Genomic DNA, 16,834 nt, shown 5'->3' on the forward strand with positions numbered 1-16,834 from the left:
TAATCTAGCCGAGAAAGAATAAGGACTCAAATCACTGTCTCCTTAGCTGCCTAAGGAAGAAGGGGGAGAAACTTCCGGAGGATTTTTAAGAGACCGAATGAAGTCCCTGCCAGCTTCTTGACCTGGGTCGAGAATCGGAGATTCTCCTCGAACCAGACCCCTAGGTTCTTAACTGGGTTCCCTGATGAGGTAGGCAATACTGAGCCGGAGGGCCAAAGTGATTCCCTAAACCAGGAGGGAAAATTGCCAAATAAGAGGATTTCTGATTTCTCCTCATTGCATTTCAATTCAGCCCCCGCCAACCAATGAAAAACTGTGGTCAGGCAGTGTTTGGCGAATGAAGTAGAGTCTTTGTTTTTCCTCCAAGTGAACAGGAGCTGGGTATCGTTTGCATAATTGATTATCTTCGCCCACAAGTCCTCCGCCAACTGAACCAAAGGAGTGACATAAATATTCAAAAGAAGAGGACTCAGACAAGAGCCCTGTGTAACTCCTGTGGTCACTTTCTTCGTTGATGAGGAAAACGGTGGGAGCCACACCTGCTGTGTCCGATCCTCCAAAAAGGATTGGAGCCAGCCCCAAGCGCTACCTGATATGCCTATTTCTGCCAGTCAGGAGGGCAGCAACGCGTGAGGAACCATATCAAATGCCGCCGAGAGGTCCAGCAAAACCAAGGCGGCCCTCCCGCCGGCATCTAAGCAGTCTCTGATGGCTTCAGAGATTTACACCAGGGCCGATTCTGTGCTAAATGAGGCCCTAAAGCCCGACTGAGCCGAGTGGAGAAGGCCTGAACTTTCAAGTAGTCGGTCAACTGTCTGGTGACCACTTTCTCAGAAACCTTGGCCATACTGGGCAAAAGGGAGATCGGTCTGTAGTTTGACGGACATAGAGGATCAAGTGAGGGTTTTTTCAACAGAGGGAAGATCTTGACCTGCTTCCACTCGGCCGGGACAAGAGCTTCTGTAAAGGACAAGGTAATAAGTCTATTGACTTCCGGATTAACCGTATCCGCCACAAGTCTAGCTGCGCACGAGTCTGAAGGGGATCCTGATTTCAGACCCTTTAATAACCATAACATGCAATGTTTAAACTATAACGCTTCAAATTTTGAATAACAAAGTTTCAACAGTGTTGGTATAATTCCCCCCAGTAGGGTAAAAGATATAGGTTTGTGCAGCACAGAGCCACCTCTCTTAATTTTAGATAAACCTAGTAAAATTCTCCTTCCCAACTCACCTAAAGAGGGGTCATCACCCCAAAATCACTTACCATAGAAAGAAATGCCTGAAAGCTTCCCTGCAATGGTAGTAGCGGATATATTCCTGTTTGTTGCTCAGAACAAAACGCAGTATGTCATTGTTCTGTAGTAAAGAACCTACTTTATCATTTGTACGACAAGCCGCACATGACTGGAGAAATTCCGCCCATGCCCTTCTGTAAGCTAAATGTGTGTTGATGGCAAGAGAGTGTTCCACCAACATCCTTATCTTCAATCCGCTAGAAACCATACTTCCTGAGGAATCGAGTTTTTTCGACATGAAAAAGCACTGACTTGTTGGCCAAAAACTTGCCCCAAACTGTCAAAGCTACGATCAGGGGACCTAATTAAAAGAATGCTATACTGCGATTCTCATTAACCCACTTATGAGGCCTTGGTTCAGCGCACCATTTTCCGTCCCAGAAAAGTCCAAAACCGTTCGCTCCTGACACATCAGAAACAATTTGTACTGACCATAGAAAGCTTTCGTCCAAAGACCAGATAGAAACACTGTTTAAGCCTTTAAGGACAATAATTCAAACCTCAAAATCGAATCTCATGGACGTAGACACTCTAACCCTGTGATGAGGTAAGAAAACACCAGCCATAGCAAAGCCCAACCTCCGGCAGAAGGATCTCCCTGCCTTTACTACCCTGCAAGCAAAGTTTAGGTGTCATAATAACCACTGCATCTCAAACAGAGTGAGTTTCGGTGATATCCTAGCATGTTCCAAACAATACATAATTTCATGCACTTTAATTACCGGCAATCTGGCCTCCATTTTCACTGTATCAATCTCAATACCTAAAAATATGAGGCATGTTGCAGGTCCCTCTGTCTTCTCTTTAGCCAGAGGCAAGCCTAACCCTTGCATTGAAGATTGAAAGAAACGGAGTGCCTTGTCACACTGTTGTGATCCTTTCACGCCAACAAAACGAAAATCATCCAGATAATGGGACACCTGGGTATGACCTGACCTGAAGGAGAAAATCCATTGCAAAAAAGAGGTAAAGTCTTCGAAAAGCTGACAGACTGCACAACCAATAGGCAGAACTTTGTTGACAAAGAACTGTCCTTGAAAGTGTATGCCGAGTAATTCAAAGTCTTGCGGATGAACCGTAAGTAACCTGAAAGCAGAGTTGATGTCACATTTTGGTAACTCCGCTCATGAGCCGGCCTTCTTTACCAGATCAAGAGCTATGTCCACTGAAGCAAACTGCACAACAGTGTTTTCCTTGGCAATAAAAACATTCACAGACAAACCTTGTGGCCAAGACAAATGCTTTATCATGCGAAACTCTCCATAAGTCTTTTTAGGGACCACTCCTAAAGGAGAAATGATAAGATTGGGAAGAGGCCAAGGAAGGATGGGGCCAAGAAAGGAAGGGGCCAGCCATCCTTCCCTCTGCAATTTCAGTGTGTAATTTTTGAGTAATGACCTGTGGGAACTCCCAAACAACAGGAGATACACCGCCCCCAGACAAAGAATCCAAACTTTTAGAAGCCTCTGGCAAAAGAGTAGCAGCACAAGCAGCTAACCATTGGCGTATTGCCAACACACAAGCCCTATTGGCACGCTATGATAGGGCTCACTATGATCAGTTAGAAGATCTCATACAACACCTACCAGACCAATACAAGACCCAGGCAAATGACCTTATACAAGAGGGAAAGCTCATCTCTAATGCCTCAATTAAATGTGCACTTGACGCCGCAGACACTGCCTCTAGAGCAATCAATACAAGCGTACTTCTTAGACGCCATGCATGGCTACGTATTTCAGGCTTTAAGCCAGAAGTACAAAGTACCATACTTAGCCAACCATTTAACCAAGAGCAACTGTTTGGACCAGCAGTAGATACTGCACTTGAAAAAATGAAGAAAGACACCGAGACTGCTAAGTCCATGGGAGCATTGCAGTCTCCACAGCCACGTGGCTCCTTTCGACGCTCCTTCTATAGAGGAGCATCCAAAAATATTGGAGCAGACACCTCCTTCACGTTCAAAACCTCTACACAAACATCCCCCAATATAGGATATTTTAGAGGAGGATATAGGGGAAACAACACCAAGGGACGAGGTCGAGGCAATACCAACACTCGCACCTCCCCCGCCACTAAACAGTGACTTTCCTCCACTCCCCCCAGACCATTCCACTCCAGTCGGGGGAAGACTCAAACAGTTCCTACCTGTCTGGAATTCCATTACAACAGGCAAGTGGGTAAGACAAATTATCCAGTATGGTTACTGCCTGGAACTCACAAAAACCCCCCGCATATACCACCCAAACAGCGTCCCATGTCGCCAGACCATCTTACACTCCTCAAGCAAGAGGTTCTCTCCTTGCTTCAAAAACACGCAATAGAGCCAGTTCCCTTCCAACATCAGGGCACAGGGGTATACTCTCTATACTTCCTAATCCCCAAGAAGGACGAGACGTTAAGACCCATACTCGACCGCAGACTCCTAAACCGGTACATACACTCAGATCATTTTCATATGAATACTCTTCAACAAGTGCTTCCACTATTACAGAACGGCGATTACCTTGCCACACTAGATCTCAAGGATGCCTATTTTCACATTCCCATGCATCCTGCTCACAGGAAATATCTAAGATTCCTGGTAGACGGGCAACACTATCAGTTTACTGTCCTCCTGTTCGGAGTGACAACTGCGCCCAGAGTATTCACCAAATGACTAGCCGTAGTAGCAGCGCATCTCAGGAGACAACAAATTCATGTCTTCCCAGATCTCGACGATTGGCTCATAAAAGCCAATTCATTCAACAAATGCGTTTTACACACTCGCCAAACTATTCAACTTTTACACAACTTGGGATTCACCATCAACTATCCCAAATCTCAACTACAACCCTCCCACATACATCAATATCTGGGAGCCACCATAAATACCTCCAAGGCCATAGCGTATCCCAGCCCAGCCAGGATAGCCAATATACAAGCTCTCACCTTAAAATTTCAATCCCAACACTCTCTCTCGCAGCGAGAGTGTTCATGCAACTCCTAGGCATGATGGCGTCATGCATCTTCATTGTGCCTTATGCACGACTTCAAATGCGACCCTTGCAAGAATGTCTAGCACGTCAGTGGAACCAGGCTCACGGACAACTTACGGATCTGGTGTTAGTGGACAGTCGCTCACATCGCTCACTAAAATGATGGAACACCATAAACCTGTCCAAGGGATGGCTGTTCCTAGAGCCTCTTCCACAGATAGTGCTGACAACTGACACATCTCTCACAGGGTGGGGAGCCCATCTCCTAGGACACACCACTCAGGGCAAATGGACCACTCAACAAAAAGTGCTCCATATCAATTACCTGGAACTACTGGCAGTGTTTCTAGCATTGAAGTAATTCCAATTACATCTAAAGAACAAAACTGTCCTCATCCGGACGGACAACATGACAGCCATGTATTACATACAGAAACAAGGAGGCACACATTGTCTCCAACTGTCCCAGCTCGCACAAAACATTTGGAGATGGGCAATTCCCCAGAACATCTACCTGCTAGCAGAACACCTTCCAGGAGTTCACAATCAGATTGCCGATTTGTTGAGTCGACAAACCCAGCAAATCCACGAATGGGAATTACACCCACAAGTCCTACTCCCATTCTTCCAAAAATGGGGCCAACCAGACATAGACCTGTTCGCCACACACGAAAACGCAAAATGCCCAACCTTCGCCGCCAGGTTTCCCCACCCACAGTCGAAGGGCAATGCGATATGGATGAACTAGTCAGGCAGATTTGCGTACACTTTTCCGCCTCTCCCACTCATTCCATTCGTGGTACGCAAGCTCAGGCAACAGTCTCTCGCTCATACTAGTAGCTCCCACATGGGCACGTCAACCCTGGTTCACAACACTACTGGAACTCTCTCTAGTTCCACACCAAAGACTGCGCCTCTCCCCGTCCTTATTAACCCAGAACCATGGAGAAATTAGACACCCCGATCCACATCAACTGAACCTAGCGATCTGGCTCCTGAAGTCCTAGAGTTCGGTTAACTCAACCTACCACCAGACTGCATGAATATCATAAAGGAGGCCAGACGGCCTACTACTAGAGCCTGCTACGCTGCAAAATGGAAAAGATTTGCCATTTACTGCACTAACAATGATATACGCCCACTGGATGCATCCATCCAGAACATCATTTGCTACTTACTACACTTGCAAAGATGTAATTTAGCGTACTCATCCATACGTCTCCACCTAGCAGCATTAGCAGCCTACTTACAAAATCGACAACACTTGTCACTATTTAAAGTGCCTGCGATCAAAGCCTTCATGGAAGGTCTTAAAAGGATTATTCCTCCCAGATTACCACCCTCTCCAGTGTGGAATCTAAATATTGTTCTCACTAGGCTCATGGGTCCCCCATTTGAACCTCTGCATAAATGCGAACTACAATTCCTTACATGGAAAGCGGCTTTCCTTATTGCTATCACATCCCTTCGAAGGGTAAGTGAAATCCAGGCTTTAACCATACGAGAACCATTCCTACAACTACATCATAACAAAGTGGTTCTTAGAACAAATCCAAAATTCCTGACAAAAGTCATTTCTCCATTCCATCTTAACCAATCAGTCGAGCTACCAGTGTTCTTCCCAAATCCGGACTCGGTAGCTGAAAGAGCTCTTCATACCTTAGATGTTAAAAGAGCCCTGCTGTATTACATTGACAGAACCAAATCTTTCCGCAAAACCAAACCATTGTTTGTTGCTTTCTCTCCACCACATAAAGGCAACCCCATTTCCAAATCAGGGATAGCCAGGTGGATAGTTAAATGTATCCAAATATGTTACCAAAAAGCTAAACGCACTCTAACAGTTCCCCCTAGAGCGCACTCCACACGCAAAATAGGGGCTTCCATGGCATTCTTAGGAAACATTCCCTTAGAAGATATTTGTAAGGCAGCCACATGGTCTACAACACACACCTTCACTAAACATTACTGTATTGATGTACAAGCCAAACAACAAGCTTCTGTGGGTCAGGCTGTCCTTAAAACTTTATTCCAAACTGCTGCAACCGATACAGGTGACCACCGCTAGGGGAGACACTGCTGTATAGTCTATCCTAAGTGTGTGATCTGCAGCTCATATGCCTCGAACGGAATATGCTACTTACCAGTATGCATCTGTTCTTGGCATGTAGAGCTGCAGAGCCACACACGCCTACCCACCTCCCCGGGACCTGTATCTGTTCCAGCATTGTCTTAATTAGACATTACACATGGACATCCTTTCTTATTCTTACACACTCCATCATTTCCCATCATGGCGAAAAACAATCTGAGGATGGAGTGGATGCACATGCGCACTGTAGTCCAAGGGAGGAGTCACCTATCTCGTGACCAAAAGACTTCTTCCGAAGACAACAACAACCTGCAAGCATCCGAGCCCAACACCAGATGGCGATCTTATCCTAAGTGTGTGGCTCTGCAGCTCTACATGCCAAGAACAGATGCATACTGGTAAGTAGCATATTCCTTTAAGTAGTAAACAGTTTTGAAACCTTTCTTCTTGCTCCAGTAACAACGAAATAGAATGGTCTGTTTGAAGGTAACAAATGATCATTTTTGAAAAACACGAGAACTGAAGGCTAAAATAGTTCTTCCAAAGTCCACTAAGTGCAATTGTAATTGTTCAATAGCTTGATAATCTTTTTTTAAAAGACCTGAATGCTTGTGTTTTAACAAAGCATATTATTCAAATGGCACCATTGAGTCAGCAGATTTCAAATCCAACTAAACCCAATTAATACTGTCCTGCATTGTAAAGGTCGTAAGGCACTCTGTGGATTAATAGCTACTTGCAGTGTTCCTGTAAATCAAATACGTTGCCTATTGAGAGCAAAAAAGAGAAAGCTGAGATTAAGGATTCTAGAGCATTTCATACCACCTAAAACATATGCTAACCAATAAAACAGTGCACAACATTTTGCTGCATATAACAAAATTCAGATTTTGGGAACTGCAACCATACTGTACTAAGTGCTGGTGATGGCTAATTTCATTTGAGATGCTGTGAAATATAAATTGATTTTATAACTTTTTTCTTTTGCACCCATAGGAGTGAATCTAGAGATTCATTACAATAAATATTTAGTTGTACTGTATAATATGAATATTACAATTGTTTTGTTGATTAACTGATTATATTATGAGGCACTTGTATTGTTTTTGTACACTTGTCAACTAAGAAACAAGCATATACATGAGACAGACACAAATATTTGATCTGGGTGAAGGGCTAGGAAACCCATATGATGGTGCCAACAACCAAATTGAGGATGTGTATGTGTTTTTCCCACTTTCACATCTACAGTTCATTGTCCAGGTGCTTGGGGTTTTAGGACCTTTAGGTTTTGTTACTCCGTGGTTGCAAAGATAGGACCCAGAAGCTGATTCCCATGTTGTTCATCTGCTGGCCCCTGTTGACGTCAGGATGTTCGCCTTCCAGGCTAAATTCTTAAAAGCATTACCGTTATTATCATAAGGCTGTGCAATGTCATTTTGTTTCTGAAGTTTGTTAAATTAACACATGTATGCCTCTCTAGGTTTAGATTAAAAGACTACAAAATAACTCTATTTTTGAATACTTTTTTCTTTCTAGATTTTCTCGTTTATAAATTGGAAGCACAAGAAACATTAAATAAGGGAAGGGTAAGTCCTCAATTTTTGAAAAGCTTGCGAATGGAAGCAATCTTAGAAGTCATAAGACAGGTGTGTTTGATTGCTCCTTTTTACGACTAAAGTATTTGGGAATGTCGACTGATGTCAGTTGTCTCTAGATGGGGCGCATGAAGCTGTAGAGCGGAGGGTATGTTCCTGAACTTTGTGCTGGTTTATATCCAAAGCAGTGCCTAAGCGTATGAAAGAAGGTTTCCAAGTTGTGCCTGTGGGCAAGTGCAGCTGTTGTGGGGATGGGGGAATTCTGAGAAGGGCAAATAGGCAGGGAAAGACTTTGTGGGGTGAGCAAGGTAAGATGTGAGAGCAAATGGATTGCCAGAGAGCTGTTGAAACCTTGGATCACTGTGGAACTGTTTAGAAGAGATTGTGCGCAAGCTTCTGCTGATTTGATGACCACTAATGCGTCGGGAGCAGATTAGTGTGGAGCAGGAAGATTTTCCTTAGCCCACATCAAGGTAGTAAACTGGGAGGGATGGGTGCAGTTAGGACAGTGCAGTGTCCCTTTTACATTTGTCCAAGTTTATTGCCATGTGGGGCTTTATGTAAATGAACTGGATTAATCACTCTGAAGCTTGAGATTGGATGGGTATGAACGTTTACTGACACAGACGACGTTGTATGAGCTGAAACAGCCAGTGATGGGTAGATTGGCAGGGCGTTGAGAGATTGATGATTACAAGCGGGGTTAATAGGTGAAGTTGAGAATTTTACAAGGAGGATGATGTTTTTGGTGGAGTGATCAGGTGCTGATGAGTTCAGTAATGGGCGAGTTAGATGAAGGTCCCGTGCCTCAACATTGGCATCAAGATGGCAGATGCAGAGGAGCGGGTTAATAAAGGCAGTGACATCCAGAACTAGGTTCTGCTCTTAAACTCCTTAAATAGGCCCCTGGGTTTGGAAATGTAGAGGCTGGCACTGAGGGGGTAATACTTAGAATTCTACAACCAGACCAGCTGGGGCTGCAGTCTTCCTAGTTGTAGCTCACCAGTCAAAAATAAGGTTTCATATCTGTTCTCACATTTGTGCTTGGGCACATTGGACAATCATATTGTAGCACAAGAGATTTAGTTCAGTTTAGGAGACTGGAAAGCATAATTGTCTCTCTACTAGGGTTAATAGATTATACTCTACTAGGGTTAATAGATTATACGCATACATACTTGGTAGCCGTGCATCCAACAGTAACTCAAATGGCCTAATTTTGGAATGGAGTGCATGGTATCCATGTGAAACATTGACTGCACATTTGCAAAAATATTGAACAGTCTGAGGTGTGCGTTCCAACTCATGGTGCAGCACTGCTGAAAACACAATGGAAAACTGCAAGGTCACCATTTGCTCTATTGCTGTGTGCATGTGGCCTGACCCTAGAAGGTCCCAAAGAGGCTGCGTGTAATCACACTGTTCAACCCCTAGTGGGGATTTGAAAGCACCATGGGTGGCTGGAGTTGCGAATTCTGCTCCCGAGGTTGAGAGTGTTGCTCCTGCTGAGAAACCTTCCAGCTTTTCTGATTGGATGGTATCCTTGGGTTCTGCCATGCTCTCTATTCACTATATAATAGGGATGATGATGATGATGATGCTGTACTTGCTCATATATAGAAATAAACCCAAATAACCAGCGATTTTGTGTGTGGCAAGATTGGTATTGTCGTTATTGTTTACTTGTCCCTGACAATACACTGGAGGCAGAACCTCAGTCTCTCCCCCCCTCCCTTACTCCAAATTCCAAGCACTGTAATACTACAAGTGCTTTCACTATATTGGGGTAATATATGCATCCAATTGCTCATGGGTGCAAACCTGCCAACTCACATGATTTCACTGTGTGTCACACAGTATTGACTCCCTTCACACAGATACACTGCGAGTAGTCGATTTCACACGGTGGGAGACAAAGTGAGCTGGAAACCCATACTGAGAGTGGGCTTCCAGCTAGTGTGAGGCTCCACTGGAGGTTTTGCACCCTGCCCTAGACATTGGCAACCGCCTCAAAAGCATTTGCTTTCTTTTTTATGAGAATTGGGGGGGTGTAAGTGTGAATCCTGACCAGTGCTGGGACAGAGACGCGACATCCTCTCCAAAGGCCCTCCACAACTGGGCATATATTAAGAGGCTCATGGCTCACAGCCTGTGTGGACCCTGCTTCTTCTCAAGCACACAAAAAATTCAAGTAGGCAGGCCAGTGGGTGGCCCAGATTAAAAAAGAAAAAAAAACAGCATTAACATAGCCAATAGGTATTGCCTTTCTCAGCATGCAAATATATTCAGTAGCATTAAGGATGTAAAAGCAAGCAAGCAAAAGCAAAACATTTCAATGGCAAGCAAAAGTGCTGACACTTAAAGGTGGCGGCAAATAATTTTAAAAAATGGCCCAACTCAAAAATGAATTAAAAGAAAAACCTGAAATGAAAATGAACTGCTTTTTAAATAGAAGAGCACAAACCAAATACCATTACTCAAAGTGAAAACAAAAATGTCTGAAGTCGGCTTACCTGTTACTCCGTGCTGCTTGCCGTAAATTTTATGGAAAACATGAGGATCGTGAAACAGCGGAAACTACCTGTAGTAGGAAATAAATTGAGCAAACGGAATCACATAGGCAAATTCCTGCAGATCTTATGCAGCATTTACGACCCATCTAATGTTTTGGTGGTTAACATGTTTTACCTGCAGCAAGCATGTATTATGATTGAAAGAAGTAAAGATATACCAGGAAAGAGTGGGTGCAGATGCCTTTAGTTAATGTTAATGCAGAGCACATAGTGCTGCTCTGTAATTCCAACCGGATGTCTTGGTTGATGTCTGTGGGGAAATTTAGACTTGACCAAATCTCCATTACACACGAAGCAGGCCACAGCAAGTCATTAGACGGCTATGCATACAGCTGTCTCCAGAAGGTTCTAATTAACTTAAGGCCAATGTGCTGGGGTCCCTCAAGTGCCATCCATGTAGTGTTATTCAGAATGTCTATGTTCCAGTTTTTATAGTCTTACTAAGCCTTCTTTGTATATCTTTGTTTGAAAAGATCCCTACAATTGTATATACATAGTATCAAAGCATTCAAAGTGGCTAAGGGGAAAAAGTATTCAACAAGAAGTAGCTTTCAAGTATTTTTCGACTAGTTTGATACATATGTGTATATTACATTTCCATGCCTTTTTTAATGTGGCCTGCTTTGCAAGAGTAAAATCTGCAACCGTAGGACTTCTTGGGTAATATCCCACTTAAGGTAATAGTTCTAGCAGAAACTGGGCGTTGGTTCATTTCTTGTGTAACTACTTCATGGGTTCAGAATACATGGTGGACACCCTTCTTGCTTATATTTTCAGTAAAGGCCTTTTCCTTGGTGCCCTTATTGTTCTTAATGTTAACGGTTTGTTATTAAATTAGTTCTTCAAAAAACGGGAGAGGGACCCCAATGGCAAAGGAGAGGGGCACCAACAAAGACCTCAGTCAAGAAAAAACCTCCTTGTCAACACACCATTCAAACCTATACTCCTTTCATACCAAGGGGATGAGGATGGACAGCAGCAGCATAAAACACCAATAAGAAGAAATAAGTCAGACAAATTTATTGGACACAATAAAAGCAATGTACACAATCAATAAAGTTACTGGTGCAACAAAAAAACAAATTCTTTGTATCAGTATATGAATATTAAAAAACATGTAATGTACTCAAAAATTAAAACACAACCTATACAATAATGAAAAACACAACATTAAAATTGGGAGCAGCATGGGAGGAATATATTTTACTTATAATCCTGTTCACATAAGGAAAACACCAAATCAAAAAATTGCATAAATTGTGACCCGAATCAGTGTCCTTTTCAATGATATGTCACACAGATCAGTGTTACTGGATTTTGAGTGGTTTCCTTTATAAAAGCATCGACGCGTTTCGGTGGGCCAAGATTCACAGCCAGCACCTTCTTCAGGAAAAATATAGTACAGTCCCAACAATTAAAATCATGAATCCTTTCATGAATCCTTTAATTGGCAATGTCCATAAGGATCCTGCCAACGCTTCTGAACTTTAACTTATTTGTATTTTCTTAGACGATTCTTTAGTAGCAAACACCCTGGTATTTGATTACATCCGGGTCTTAATGGACCAAAGGATAGCGCTTCTTGCCTGACTCACAGCCATGCCATAGTGTCTATATATTTTAAACATGGATTTTCATAAGACCTTAGGTGCTGTGTCTGTGGTCGGTAACCGTGCCAACGTCTGATATATCGAAAGGGATAAGTGGTATATAAACGGTCCGAGTTTTTTATATTTACCCGACGAGGAAGACCGTGCCACGTACATCTGAGCAAGTGGAGACTGAGTGATCTTTCGGCACCGTCTCTGGATACCACTTATCCCTTTCGATATATCAGACGTTGGCACGGTTACCGACCACAGACACAGCACCTAAGGTCTTATGAAAATCCATGTTTAAAATATATAGACACTATGGCATGGCTGTGAGTCAGGCAAGAAGCGCTATCCTTTGGTCCATTAAGACCCGGATGTAATCAAATACCAGGGTGTTTGCTACTAAAGAATCGTCTAAGAAAATACAAATAAGTTAAAGTTCAGAAGCGTTGGCAGGATCCTTATGGACATTGCCAATTAAAGGATTCATGAAAGGATTCATGATTTTAATTGTTGGGACTGTACTATATTTTTCCTGAAGAAGGTGCTGGCTGTGAATCTTGGCCCACCGAAACGCGTCGATGCTTTTATAAAGGAAACCACTCAAAATCCAGTAACACTGATCTGTGTGACATATCATTGAAAAGGACACTGATTCGGGTCACAATTTATGCAATTTTTTGATTTGGTGTTTTCCTTATGTGAACAGGATTATAAGTAAAATATATTCCTCCCATGCTGCTCCCAATTTTAATGTTGTGTTTTTCATTATTGTATAGGTCGTGTTTTATTTTTTGAGTACATTACATGTTTTTTAATATTCATATACTGATACAAAGAATTTGTTTTTTTGTTGCACCAGTAACTTTATTGATTGTGTACATTGCTTTTATTGTGTCCAATAAATTTGTCTGACTTATTTCTTCTTATTGGTGTTTTATGCTGCTGCTGTCCATCCTCATCCCCTTGGTATGAAAGGAGTATAGGTTTGAATGGTGTGTTGACAAGGAGGTTTTTTCTTGACTGAGGTCTTTGTTATTAAATTAGAACAAGCAATAGGAAGGATTCTTCTGGATAAGAAACCTATTAAAGTCAACTGAAGCTTCCACTAATCAGAGAATCAATGTTTACTGTCCAGTCCAAGCATTCCGATCTTGCAATAGTAGATAATGCTGATGTAGATTTGATCCATTTGATCGTGCCTGTAGTGCGTATTCCACAGGCTTCCTTGCCAGTCCCAAGTATCTAAAGACTAATGAGGTAATTGTTTGGATGTATCACCTGCTACAGGATAACTGAACATGCAATCTAGTTTCTATAGACCCTTCCCATGCCCTTTATTACTTGGAAATTATATATCACAATGTATTTCATAGCAAACTTGGAAATTATATATCCCAATGTATTTCACAGCAAATCTAACCATGTTTTAACTGTTTTTCACCAAAGTTAATATCAATTTTTTTTTATTGTAGCAAGATTCCAACAATCGATACAGTGCACTCAGTGCACAACACCAAATGTTAAAGGTTGGTACTTTGAGATCTTTCTAAGGATATTTCTGTACAGTCATCAAATATGTATTGCCAAGTTGTAAAAATAAAACGATCTAAAAATGTATTTTCTGTTGCTAGCACTACAATCATCCAGCAGTTTACCTTTTTATAATGGTTTGGGTAGAGTTGGAGGGACAGTCGTATGCTTAGATTCTTTTGCAGTTGCAGATTACGAAAATGGAGTAGAAATGATATCTAAGGTAACAACCTCTCTAAAATCAGTCTTATTTAAGTCCATAACATCAACAAATTGTATGCTGACCAGGCATCATAAAGTCTGTTTCACTATTGATGCGAACCAAGATATATTAAATAGTACTTTTATTTTAAAAAGCATGCTCGAAAGGCAAGTGAATAGTTGTAAATAAAATTCCATGTATGCACTTTTGTGCACTGGAAAAATTGAACTTAGTTTCTAAACTAACCCTTACAATAAACAAAGATGGACAGAGTCTTGAGAAATTATGGAAGCTGCACTGGATTGCTTTAAGTTTATCAGAATTCACAATTGAATAGAAATTCATCTTTCAGAAATATAATAGAAGCTACTTACTTATCTATGTTTCCATGGAGGAGCTGATGTTCATCCTCTCAGAATCAATCTTTTTTTTTTTTCAAGGTTTGTTCCCTGGTTTCTTTTATTTCTCTTTGCTGAACAGGATATACAATGAAGAAAACTTTTGCATGTAAATACTGGATAAGACAATGTGAGAGAAAAGAGAAAAAACATTGAACGTTAGAAAACAAAGTGCTCTAGTTCAGCAGATATTTCAAATAATGTCTATTCCCAGGTTCCTCTATTAAAGACTGAGTGCCTCTAGGTTTCTCAGTTTTGATATATTACACAGAAGACAATAAAATACAGGTGTAACTCCTAAAAACTGTATAGCTTTATCAGAGTAAATTGGGTCCTAAAGTCCCTCAGTGCTAAAAGTATAAAATCAAGCCAGTCATGTATTCCATGATCAACAATTCAGTGGGCAATAAGAACAAAGTTAATCAGTTCAGTCGAACAGTTTTTCGATCATGATAAACCATTTGATAGAAGTCAGGCACCCTTTTTAAATTGGAATACATCAGGTATCCGAATCTCTCAATAACAGCATGAATCCATTATCCCAATCAATTCAGGAATCCGTCAATGCTCCATTATTTTAATAAACCTCAATGCTACGTTACTAAAGTGCAAAAAGAATGAGGATAAAATCTCGAACCTAAAGTGCCTCTGTGCTGGTAGTGCAAAAGTCATGCTTAACTTTCTCCGAAACAGCAAAGAGATGAATCTTAAATCAGAAAACATTATCGATTCAATTTAAAAATCATTCATTGATCAATTAATATAAAATGTGTCAAAACTACTTTTCTCAGATTCAAAAGATCTGGGTATAGTCTAGTAGCTAAGGTACCCCAGTACTAAAACACAAGAAAAACAGTCATCCTCAAAGGAAAAAACTGGGTTCCTTCAAAGCTCCCCAAATCGGTAAAAACCTGGGCAGAGCCCCTACTCGCCGTGCATATACCTCCTCAAATATTTTGGTCCTGCTAATTTTATCAAAATTTGAGATGTAGGGACAGTAGTTGTTTTCCAATATTGCAAGATAAACGAGTGGGCCACTGCTCTGGCTATCGAGATGAAATATTGAGAGTGCTTATTTTTCCTACTTACCAGATGCAATGAGCAAAATAAAGCCAACGTAAGCTGTGGCAGGATTATAGCTTGGAACTTTTATTAATTTCAGAAAAAACCTCGCTCCAAAACTGATGTAGTCTGGGCCAACCATTACAACAAATCTTTTCCCCCGCATACTATCACCCCGCATGCCATGACAACGCAAATACCATTACTCCGTAATGCCATTACAACGTATGGCATTACCTTTTATATGCTTTTACCACGCATGCTTTTACAGCGAAACTTGTTGTAAATGCGTGAATGGTAAAAGCATATGTTTTTTATATGCAAGTACAAGGTAAGTATAGGGTTTGGGGTGAAGGGGTATATGTTATGGGGGTTCAGCAGTAATTTTAGGGTTGTGTGTTTGGGTTTTGGGGTGCTGGGTTATTTTTGGGGTTCAGGGTGGGATAGGGTGTAAGGGGTATTTTTAGGGTGTGTTTAGGTTATGGGGTGCTGGGGTATTTTGGGGGTTCAGGGTGCGTTTAGGTTTTGGGGTGCTGGGGTATATTTAGGGGTCAGGGTGGGATAGGATAGGGCTTTGGAGTGTAGGGGGTAATTTTAGGGGTTCAGGGTGGGTTTAAGGTTTTGGGGTGCTGGGGTATTTTCAGGGGTCAGGGTGGGATAGGGTTTTGGGGTGTAGGGGGTATTTTTGGGGTTCAAGGTGCGTTTAGGTTTTGGGGTGCTGGGGTAATTTTAGGGGTCCGGGTGGGTTAGGGTTTTGGGGTGTATTTGGTAAGTTTTAGGGTTCAGGGTGGGTTAAGGTTTTGGGGTGCTGGGGTATTTTTGGGGTTCAGGGTGGGTTTAGGGATATATTAATTAAGGTAAAGCACTTTTACACAGTTTATGCCTTCACCAAGCATGCCTTTGCGTTGTAAAGGCATGCGCGTGGTAAAGTCATATGTGGAGTGAAAGTTTGCGGGGTAATGGTATCGCGGAGTAATAGCATTTGCGTTGTGAAAAATGCAGAGTGATGGTATGCGGGATAACAACATATATTCATCTGGGACATGTAAAAAATATGTACCCAGTCTCCTTTATCGCTTACCTTGCATCAAAAACATTGATTAGGGTGAGATGGAAACATCCTATGCGACAAATAAAATGCTAACCACCTTGATAAAATGACTTTCTTTTTATACTTCAACCAGTAGCGATATTGACACTCACCAATAGCCTACAGTTGGTATGTAGATTTCAGGTATTACTGTTTGATTGGAGTATTTTCGAAAAAGACTCTTTGAGTTTTTCACTCTAAAGATGAATTAACAAATGGGTTTCTTCCTTCATTTCCTGATCATTTAATGTAAAAAAAAACGATATTTGCTTAAAACTAAACTGTAAAATCAAATTCTCTTTGCCACATTTGATCCCATTTAATCAAGTTCAAACCGTTTATAAAAGTCACCAAATGTATTAAATTTCTTGGCTTTCCATGATTGGAATGTTGCTTTTAATAATAAAAAAAAA

At 41.6% G+C, this 16,834-nt stretch overlaps 1 protein-coding gene across 2 annotated transcripts in view; it reads left to right on the top strand.

Annotated features, from left to right (window-relative positions):
- Positions 1-16,834, top strand: part of GOLIM4 (golgi integral membrane protein 4) — a 311,354-nt gene that overhangs the window by 158,785 nt on the left and 135,735 nt on the right. For both annotated transcript variants that reach the window (XM_085635164.1, XM_085635165.1), the window contains exons 3-4: positions 7,910-7,959; positions 13,612-13,665. In XM_085635164.1, coding sequence (XP_085491290.1) covers positions 7,910-7,959; positions 13,612-13,665 — 104 coding nt within the window. The remainder of the gene's footprint in view (positions 1-7,909; positions 7,960-13,611; positions 13,666-16,834) is intronic.

Source organism: Triturus cristatus, chromosome 11 (genome assembly GCF_964204655.1).
Source record: "Triturus cristatus chromosome 11, aTriCri1.1, whole genome shotgun sequence".
Classification (NCBI taxonomy): domain Eukaryota; kingdom Metazoa; phylum Chordata; class Amphibia; order Caudata; family Salamandridae; genus Triturus; species Triturus cristatus.